We start from the raw sequence: 10,452 nt of genomic DNA, 5'->3' as shown, positions 1-10,452 counted from the left end.
CATTGTGTCCCCTTCTTTGCCCCACATCTCCTTGTGTCCCCTCCAAGTGCCCCTGTGTCCCCTCAGGTGCTCCCATCTTCCTCATGAGCTCTCCTGTCCCCCTGTGCCACCATCTTTCCTCTCCTGTGTCACCCTCATGTCCCCATATGGTCCCATGTCTCCTTCATGCCCTCTCATGTCCCCCCGTGTGCCCCAATGTTCCCTTGTGTGCGCCCATGCCCCCCCCCGTATCCCCTTGTGTGCCCCCGTGTCCCCTCATGTGTCCCATGTTCCCCTGTGAGCTCCCATGTTCCCTCGTGTCCCTTCATGTGCTCCTAGGTCCCCTTTCGAGCTCCTCTGTCCCATCACGTCCCCCTGTGAGCTCCCTTCTCCCCTTGCGTGCCCCTTGTCCCCACACAGGTTCTCTGGTCCCCTTATGAGTCCCCATGTCACCTCGCGAGCCCCCTCTGTCCCCCTGTATCCCTTCTCAAGCTCCCTTGTCCCCAGATGCAGCCCTTCCCTGCCTTTCCACCCTGATGCCCTTCTCCTTCCCCCCTTGCTCTGCAGACAACATCTACCAGGATCCCTGTGGATGGGATCTCTGTGGACCAGAGCCCATGGTCCAGGCTCCCTGAGAACAGGATCACCGTGGCTGGCATCCCCATTGGTGGGACCTGCATGGCCCAGGATTGCTGTGTCCTAGCCCTTCGTGGATGGGATCTCCATGGATGGGATCCTGCTGGATGAGATCTCTGTGGACCAGGCCTCCATGGAATGGGATCCTAATAGACAGCATCTCAGTGGATGCGATCTTTGCAGACCAGATCTCCATGGGTGAGCTCTCCATGAGATGGGGTCCTGATGGATGAGCTCTCCATGGGCCAGGCCTCCACAGACGGGCTCCGTGTGGCTGCAACCTCTTTGGCAAGGATCACCGTGGACCAGCTCTCCACAGACCCGCTGGGAGAGGTGCCACAAGGCACAGGGCCCTCCAGAAGCCCCAGCTTTGCCTCCTGGTTTGGGACCAAACCCAGCCTGAGGCTCCCTCCGCCACCAACAGAGAGCAAGATCAGCATCTCCGGAAAGTGATTCATCCCGCCTAGCCTTGCCTTTAGTCAGGGCTCCCTCCTGGGCCTCTCTGCCCTTAATTGCTCGTTGGGGTGTTAATTGCCTTGAGCTGCCACGTCTCCTCTCCTGACCCTGCCAAAGGGGCCATTTCAGAGGCTGTGAGGTGCCTTCATGCTGCCCCCAGGGCTCCTGCACCCATGTTGTGGCTCAGGTCCCACCAACGCTGAGGAAGTATGAGAAGACCCCCTCAATCCCAAAAATCCAATTTTGGGGAGGAGAAAGTGGCCGTTTCCCTTTCTGGGAGTCCTGGGAGCCCGTGTTCACCGGGAAATCCCTGTCATGGGAAGTGCCAGAGGCTCAAATGCAGCTTTCCCAGCCCCATCTCAGGGGAGAAAATGTCCCGGCATGCTCCCAGAACCAGGTTGCCTGGGATGGAGCGCCTCCAGCAGGACATCTGGGTCCCCAAGGCCAGCCAGACCGGTGGCCGTCTCCTGGAGCAGAGACGTGGATCGGCCAGCACCTGCGAGAGTGGCGGACAGCAAGGAAATGGGAGGTGAAGCACCTCCATGTCCGGGACCATTTTCCAGCTGTCAGAAAAAAAGGGGAATGAGGTTGGGTAGGGGGGAACTGGTTCCCAGGATAGGTCCTCCCCTCCATCTTCCTAATGTCCCCTTGACTCACCGGAGCCGACTTGCAGGGCTCAGCTGGGTTGGCAACAGGATGTGGCCTCACCCATCATTCGCCCACTTCCTCAGTGTTACTCATCCAGGGAGCTGTTGCCACCCTGGCTGCTGAGTGAAGGCAGCGTGTAGGTCCCTTGGGCCGTCCGGTTTGGTGCTGTCCTCCGGAGCATCCCTACGGACAAGGCTCCGGCACAATGTCATGGGGGTCCTTCCTTGGAGAAGGACACGAGTGGGAGATCCCCATCCCACGTCCAGCACTTTGGCCCCTGTAGAAATGGCTGGGGTGTCCCAGGATGTGACAAATCAGATGTGCTCCGGCAGTGAGCAAACGCACACGCGTCCGTGCACATCCGCATCCCCTCGCCCTGTGCACGTGCAAAAACCCCCATCACCACACGCGCGTGTGCAAAACGCCCGTCCTTGCACACGTGCACGTGCCAAACGCCCGTTCTTGCACGTGAGCGCATGCAAAAAACGCTGTCCCTGCACACACGCGTGCATGCACGCACGTGCACGGGTGGGCAGTTTTGAGACTACCTGACTTATGTTGCGCTCGTGAGGGTCGCCGGTAGACGGATGGACAGGGAGTTGGATGGACAGCTGGACACATGGGTGGATGGATGGATAGAGGGATAGACGGAAGGACAGATGGATGGATGGATGGATGGGTAGGTAGGTAGGTAGATAGGTAGGTAGGTAGGTAGGTAGGTAGGTAGATTAGATAGATAGATAGATAGATAGATAGATAGATAGATAGATAGATAGATAGATAGGAAGGACAGACAGGCAGCTAGCTAGCTGGCTCGCTGGACAGACAGACTGACACAAATAGCTATACAGATGGAGGGACAGATGGCAAGGGAGACTGATGGATGAGCAGAGGGACAAACAGAGACAGACGGATAGACAGAGATGTGAACAGATAGAAGAACAGAGAGATGTGAACAGATGGACTGGCAGGTTGCAGACAGATGGACGGATGAACAGAAGGGTAGATGAATGGACAGACTGAGAGACGGATGTGCAGGTGGGCAGATAGCAGACCAGCTAGCCAGAGACGGAGTGACAGACAGAGAGACCGCTAGCTGGACAGGCTTACGGTCATATGGACAAACAGACAGATGGCCAGACAGGCGGATGGATGGACAGACAGCTAGACAGACTTACAATCAGATGAATAGACAGGTAGACAGGTGGATGGACAGCTGGATGGACAGACAGATAGATGGTTGGACAGCCAGATGGCCGAACAGACTTAGAGTCGGATGGACAGATGGATGAGCAGGCAGATAAATGGATGGACAGATGGACTGGCAAACAGATAGAAGGCTGGACAACAGGATGGACAGACAGGTAGATGGCTGGATGGACAGACATCTTGGTAGACTTACAGTCGGATGGACAGACAGATGGATGGGCAGCTGGCCAGGCAGACAGACAGATGGACAGACAGACGACTAGAGAGACTTACGGTCGGACGGGCAGATGGAGCCAGCTAATGCGGCGCTGCACCCGGCTGACATTTAACGACGCCCCCGGGGACGGGTCCTCATCCAGCCCGTCCGCACCCGGCGGTTGGTCCATCCCTCCTCATCCCCCGGACTGGCGGGGAAAGCTGATTCACCCAACCGTGTCGCGTGCGGGCTGTTTTTGGGCCCGATTTCTCACCCCCGTGTCCACGGCGGCTTTCGCAATGGGAGGAGTGGGGCGTTCCTCTCCCAGTGCCCGGAGAGCCGGCGACGTTTCCTTTGGGACTTCAAAGAGATAATCATCCTCGGGGCCCGGGAGACGCCCACGGCCACGCTTGCCCCGGTGCCATGCCGACCCGTCGCCCAAGTGCTCTTGACTCACTCCGGAGAGACACGGCCTACTTTTCGTCCTGGTATAAATATGCCGGGGCCACGGGCTCTCGGCTTCCCGCCGTGCACGCGGAGCCAGCCCTGGCGCTCTTCGCTGGCGCATCCTCCAGCAGGTGAGTGCACCCTCAGGTTTGGGGACCGGGGTGCCACCAGCTCTCCAGTATCTGGGTCTCCAAGGGTGGATGTGGCCACCATGAAACCCAGGTATCTGAGATCTCCCTGTCTCTCTGCAAGAGAGATCCATCCATCTCCATCCCCCCATGGGTCAAATCCATCCATCCCCATGCTTATAGCTTTGGGGGAGACCTTCCATCTCCTGGCCAGGCTCAGGTGTCCCAGCTGGAGCTCCTAGTTTAGCTGGAATTGGGAGGAGAGCAGTCCTTCCACGTTGTCCTCACACAAGTGGGTTTGGTCCCCTGGAGAGCTGCATTCAGCCAAGATGGGACGGAGAGAAGAGGTGGCTGATGCCACCCCGAGGTCTTCAAGAATGAAGCCACCACAAAACACCAAGGGTATCTTGGTCCCTTTGGCTGCCATCCCCCAAGGGATACCACAGGACAGGGGCAGGGGACTGTCCCCCCACCCACTGCTGGCCTCTCTCCTGAGGCCCTCCCAGGGCTAATCCTGTTTGGTTTCTCCACCCCAGGAATGGCTCATGAGAGACACAGGGCCTTTGGCTTCATCCCCGTCTTCATCCTCGTGGTGGGACTGCTCCTCGCCGTCCCACTGCCGGCACGAGCTTGGGAGGCGGGCAAGGAAGGTGACGAGCGTAAGTGGCGGTGGCCAGGGAAGGGGGATGGGGACGTCACAGCTATTTTGTAGGGTTGTGTCCGGGGGGAGAGGAGGGGCAGACATGTCGCCTTGGCTCGCGGGAATCTTGCTGATGGAAGGTTTGGGCAAGGCCTCGCGATTTTTGAAACCTGTTTTCGTTTGGAGCTGAGATAAAACAGCCCCCCCCCGGATATGGCCTCACACCGGAGAAATGTCCCTGCAGAAGACGCAGAGGGAAGAATTCCTGCAAGCAGTTGGAGGATATTGAGATCGCCGGGACAACTTCTTTCCCTCCTCTGCAAGACCGTAAAGAGATTTCTTTTACAAGTGCAAAAAGGCCGAGAGAAAAACATCCCCACGGGGTGAAGGGAAGAAAAGAGAAACTTAAATCACGACAGGAACATCTCCTTCCTCTCTGCTAGCCTCCAAAACAATGCTCTTCCAAAGGGCACCAGCATGGCCCCCGGATGTGTCTCGGGTTGGAGAGGAAAGAGGAGGCTGTGATTTCCCACGGTGGGCTGCAAAGGCCTCAGATCTGACCTGATCGCAGTATCTCCTCATCCAAATCTGTGTTGCCAGAGCGGAATCGAAATGCCTGGATCCTACAGAAAACAAACACGGTCATGTCCAGATACAGTGGCTGGATAATTTGGCCTGTGGCTTTCCAAGAACTGTGGTTTTGGGGGAAGATTTGTTATGGCTTGTTTTGGGGTGGAAGCGTCGTCTTCTAGGCTGGAGCTCTCTGGCTGCCTGTAGCCTCTGGAAATCCAGGATATGGATCCTACCTTAGGACTCTGCCATGTTGTATTGCCTACATCTCCACCGGCTGGCCTTTCTGAACAGAGACCTTCCCCCATGAGATCCCCGGGAAGCCACTGAGATGCCTACAAGGAGCCTGGTGGAGTCTAAACCTGATGGCTGGACTCCAAAGGCCCAAGGACAGCCCTTTAGATGACGAGGAATGCTTTCCTGATGAGCATTTGTGCTGGGACAGTTCCCACCCTCCAACTTTGGCAACGCTGCTGGGACCGGATAGCAGTGAATTCCAGGTGGCCTGAAACTTGGGCGTCTCCCATTGCCACCTATCACAGGCTGTAATCCCCACCAGCACAAACCAGTCTCACAGGTAAATGCCAATGTCCCAACATTCGGTGGAAAACTACTGCAGATACCACACACCGTGCACGTGCTCAGATTCACCACAGCAGCCAGCGCTTGGAGGTGGTAGCTGCAACCTCTGCCCAAGATAGCCAAGATGGCTGGGATGCCCTAGAATGCAGCATGGAGGACTCAGCCCCAACACCCACGAGGGCACCTTGAAGAACAGGGACTTGGTATCTCCAGTTCAGCAGAGGCAAAAGTCCAACTACTACATGTTTTTGGGGGGTGGAAGGGGGCTTTTTTTCCTTAAAAAAAAAATCTGAAGTAATTATCCTCCGTTTTTTTTGCAAATGTTGTCTCCTCCCACTTGGACATGGCTCAGCATCAGGGGTCCACTCCAGTTTCCTTGGCCGAGGTGCTGTTTGAGACCCCCAAAGGACCTGAAATGTTCTTGCCTGCATAGAGCTGTAGGTGGAGGCTGGGAGTGACACAGGGAGCACCTTGAAAGGTGTTGAGCTCCATTTTGTGGATACGTGAGTGGAGCCTTGAGCGGGCATGACCTCAAGATAGTCCCACCAGAAACCTCTTTAACCATAAATGTCCAGACATGGGGAGGGACATTTTATCTGGTAGATGTCCAGCTCTGGATGGAATGGGATTGCCTCTTGGAAAGGTCCCTTCACTCCCTCTGAGGACCATCAAGACATTCAAGGCTGGCCAAATCCAACGGACACCTGCCTACGGCAGCTAGAAAAAGCGAGGGGACATGCGTCCAGAGACCCAAAAGGTTGGAAGACCCATGCCAGAAGTGGGGGCTCCACAGAGACCCCTTTTCTGCCCTCTGACCAAGACAAAGACCCCCAAAACCAAGCCAGTGGACATCTCTTTCTTCCTGACCAACTTGACGGGACTGAGATGTCTCTGCTCCAGAGAGATGTAAGGACTTATGTTCCTGAGCGAGGTCTTCTTATCATTTCTCCCTACATCAGGGCTTCTCTTAATTGTGTTGATGCAACCATCTCCCACCCTGGCCCTAACTACTAGGCCGGAGCACATAATGTGAGCCATCCAGAAGGTAGGAGTCCTTCCAAGCTGGTCGTACAGGCTTTCTGACCAACCAAGGAAGAAGAAATCAGCTCTTTTAGGGGTGCGTCACCTCTGTCTCAGAGTCCAATCTTGGGCTGGGAGGAATCCTAGAAGTGGAACAGATGCCCCTCCCAGAGACACATGGTGAAACCAGCAGAGATAAGTGGCCCTGGTGACTTCCTGACGCACCATGATTTCCAAGACAGCTCATTAGCGCAGCCTGGCATGACAGACCGGCCCTGGCGGGATCCTCTCACAGGAGCTCCCACCTCAGCTCTCTGCTTGGAAGGGGTGGTCGGGGCATGGAGCTGTGGCTCCCCACCACCACCACCAAGTGGCACCAGGAGAAAACATACCTGTGGGAGCTGGTCCAATTTTGGCTACAAATGGTTGGATTTCAATTGCTGGTTCCTGGTCCCCAAAATGTCTCTTTCTCCTCCCAGAAAGAAGGCCAGTGAGACCCCAATAGGCTGACTGGTAGCTCAATCAACCCATAAAAATAGATGCTTTTAACATGATTTTGACTGTTCTGATGGGATTTTAAAGACTGGAAAGGGAGCTTTTCCCTTTACATTTCACCAGGGATGTTTTACAGGCTCCATTTTGCAACGTTTTCTCTTCTTTTCAACCCAAAATAGCAGGTTGCTTTGAAAGAAGAATTGTCCCCACAATGGCATGACCCCATGCTTCATGCAACCCTCCCACGGTGACGTTTGATGCTCTGTGTTACAGTGCCAGAGGAAGACGACTCCCGTATCATTGGCGGGAGGCCCTGCTCCATCACCCAGCGACCTTTCCAAGTTGCCATCACCAAGAGGGGCCAAATCCTGTGTGGAGGAAGCTTGATAGGCTCCCAGTGGGTCCTGACGGCCGCTCACTGCAAGCAGCCAAGCAGGTAAGCTGGCGTCACGTTCACGTGCCCCATGGCTACAAGCCAGCATTATGTAGCACCCTGCAACGACCAAGGGAGTGAGAGGGTCCCAGGGATTGGTGCCTCCAGATGTTTGTGCCCAGAGGATGGTGCTTCCAAACGTCGGTACCCAGAGGTAGGTGCCCTGGATGTTTGATGCCTCCAGATGTGGACACCTCCGGATTCTGGTATCTGGGCATTGGTAATCCCTAGTCTGCTACCTCCAAATATGGCTATGTCCAGATGCAGACATCTCCAGATGTTGGCATGCAGAGGCTGGTATCCCAGAGGATGCCCCCCCCCACCCCCCCACGGCCAGATTTCTTAGGCTTCCCTTTCCAGCAAGGTTCTGCGAGAGCAAATAGGATATTTTGTAGGGGAAATGAGGAAGAAAAGCCAAAGGGAAAGTTGGCAGGAAGAAGTTGGACTTGCGGTAAAATTGCTAGGATGTCGCAAGTGGGAGTCCTGGAGTCAGGAAGAGGAAGGTGAGGCCAAGGAGTTGAAGTCAAGGCACCAACGGTTGCTCGTGGAGATGGGAGATGCCCCAGGGTATCTGAGTTAGCAAAGAGCTCTTGGAGGAGAGCTGACTCATGACTCCCCTGGCAGCTGCCTTTTTTCCTGGCCTCCTCCCTGGGGGAAATGGGATAAAGTGGTCCCAGGGCCACATCACCTTAACTCTGCCCACTGAACAGTTCCCCATGGAGAAGCTGCATTGGACAACCCTTGTTGATGCCTGTGGTGGAGAACCCTCGGTGCCAGGGGTTGTGTGTCTCCTCTGGAGGGACTGGTACTGATCTCTCGGCCTTCTTCCCCGGGGCAGCAACCTCAGGGTTTTAATTGGGACAGACACCCTACGGGACGGCACAGGCGAAGTGAGGACGATTTCACAGTTCATCGTCCACCCGGCCTACAACCCCCGCAAGAACGACAATGACTTCATGCTCCTGAGGCTGAACAAGCCCGTTCAGTTTAGCAACAACATCAAGAAGATCAGATTAGCCACGAGATGTCCCACGGACGGGATGAGGTGCAGCATCTCTGGCTGGGGTACAACCAAGTCCCCTGGAGGTACTAGCTCATAACGGACACCTCGGTGGAAGAGGTAGGGTAGGGGGAGGCAACTTGGCAGGGAAAAGGGGTTTCCAAGGAGGTCGCATTTTACCCCGGCCTTCTCAGCTGCAGAAACGGGATAAAAATATCACCTTAACTCTGCCCTGGGAGCAGTTCCCTGTGGAGAATGTCTTCTAGTTGGGTTTTCCTTTAGGGCTGGGGTTGGGTTTCCTTCCCATTGGACAACCCATCTCTGAAAGAGTCACCTACACTGTCCACTTCTGAGGGAATCTCCTCCAGAAGCATTATGAGGTCTGCTCAGGCCTCAGCATTAGGCCTAGATGAGCGAGTCTCCCCCCCTCCCCTCTTCTCACCGTCTGTCCCCCTTCTCCTTGCCCTGCAGCAAAGCTGCCCAGAAATTTGCAATGTGCCGGCATCATTGTCTTCGGGAAGCAGAAGTGCACCAGAGCATACGGGGCCTCGACCATCACCCCCAACATGTTTTGCGCCGGTGTCCCACAAGGGGGCATCGATTCCTGCCAGGTAAGGAGGGTTGAGGCCCCTGCAGCCACCTCCCTCTCTGCTGCTGGGAGAAGGGGGGGGGGGGCGCTGGCATGGCTTTGAGCTTACACACAAGGCAAAGGCACGGCTCGTGGAGTGGCCCGCGCACGGTTTGGGTTCCTCATGGCCAAGCCATGGACCTGTAGGTAGGCCATGGCACGTGGATGGGCTCGTGCAAGGTTTGATGTCCTCCACCATTATCTCCAACCTAAGCCAAAAAAACCAGGGACGGGCCACGGCACATGGACTAGCCTGTGCAAGGCTTGGGTTCCCCACTGCTACCTCATGGCCAAGGCATGGAGCTGGAGACCGGCCATGGCATATGACCTGGCCCATGTAAGGCTCAGGTTCCCCACAACTACAGCATATTTGAGCCGCAGAGCTGGAGCAGGGCCACGGCAGGTGGACAGGCCCCTGCAAGGTTTGATGTCCTCCACATTATCTCCAACCCAAGCCATAAAAGCAGGGATGGGCCAAAAGCACATGAACTGGCCCATGCAAGGCTTCCAACTTCCTCCACCGTTATCTCCAGCTCAAGCCATAAAACCAGGGATGGCCCATGCCACATGGACCCCTCCAAGGTTTAGCTTCCCCACAACTCCAACATACTTGAGCCACAGAGCTGGAGCTGGGCCACGGCACGTGGATGGGCCCGTGCGAGGCTTCCAGCCTCCTCCACCGCTATCTCCAACCCAAGCTGTAAAACCTCTCCCCGCAGGGTGACTCTGGGGGCCCGCTGGTGTGCAACGGGATGCTGCAAGGCGTCGTCTCATGGGGCATGGCGGTGTGCGGGCGCAAGGGGCAGCCCGGCGTCTACTCCAATGTGTGCCGAGCCGTGCCCTGGATCAACAAATACGTCAAGCAGTGAGACGTCGGCCGTGGACATGTGGCCAGCTCCATCCTGCCATCCCCCTCCTTGCTCCGGCACTTCTCCCACCACTGCAGCCTGGCCAGACCTGCCACGAGGGATTTTTTTTGGCCCCCAATTTAGGCGCTGGGGGAGGGGGTGGGGAAAAAAAAATACCCAGCTGTATTTGGGAAGCTGAGATTTGGTTGGAAGAATAAAGGTATAGAGTGAAAATGGGGACCTGGATTGATGGAGGGATTTGGGGGGGAGGGGGCGACCTTGGGGGTCTCCATGACCCACATGCTCGGGGCAGGGTTGGTTGGGGACCTGCCACATCCCCCAGGGCCAGTTCTGTTCCTTCAGGGCAGGATTTGTCCCTTTGCTGCAGCCTTTGTGGAGTGGGAAGCTGAGATTGCTTCTGGAGGGCCCGGGAAATGGGAGAGGGTGGCACTGGGATCACTGGGAACTAGGGGTGCTGGGGGCACTGGGAAGTGGGGGGGGGGTCAATGGGAGATGTGGGAACAGGGAGACGGGGGA

The 10,452-nt window shown here is 56.2% G+C and overlaps 1 protein-coding gene across 1 annotated transcript; it reads left to right on the top strand.

Annotated features, from left to right (window-relative positions):
* The first annotated feature begins 2,955 nt into the window (after positions 1-2,955).
* LOC104139201 (kallikrein-14-like) lies at positions 2,956-10,128 on the top strand. The gene is made up of 7 exons (XM_009667243.2): positions 2,956-3,083; positions 3,431-3,702; positions 4,236-4,358; positions 7,280-7,442; positions 8,278-8,525; positions 8,911-9,050; positions 9,787-10,128. Exons 1-7 carry the CDS (start codon positions 2,956-2,958, stop codon positions 9,934-9,936), a joined length of 1,224 nt encoding a protein of 407 aa, XP_009665538.2. The 3' UTR covers positions 9,937-10,128.
* The last annotated feature ends 324 nt before the right edge of the window (positions 10,129-10,452 follow it).

The sequence above is a fragment of the Struthio camelus genome, chromosome 33, assembly GCF_040807025.1.
Source record: "Struthio camelus isolate bStrCam1 chromosome 33, bStrCam1.hap1, whole genome shotgun sequence".
In the NCBI taxonomy this organism is placed as follows: Eukaryota; Metazoa; Chordata; class Aves; order Struthioniformes; family Struthionidae; genus Struthio; species Struthio camelus.
This window is presented reverse-complemented; position numbering and strand designations above follow the sequence as displayed.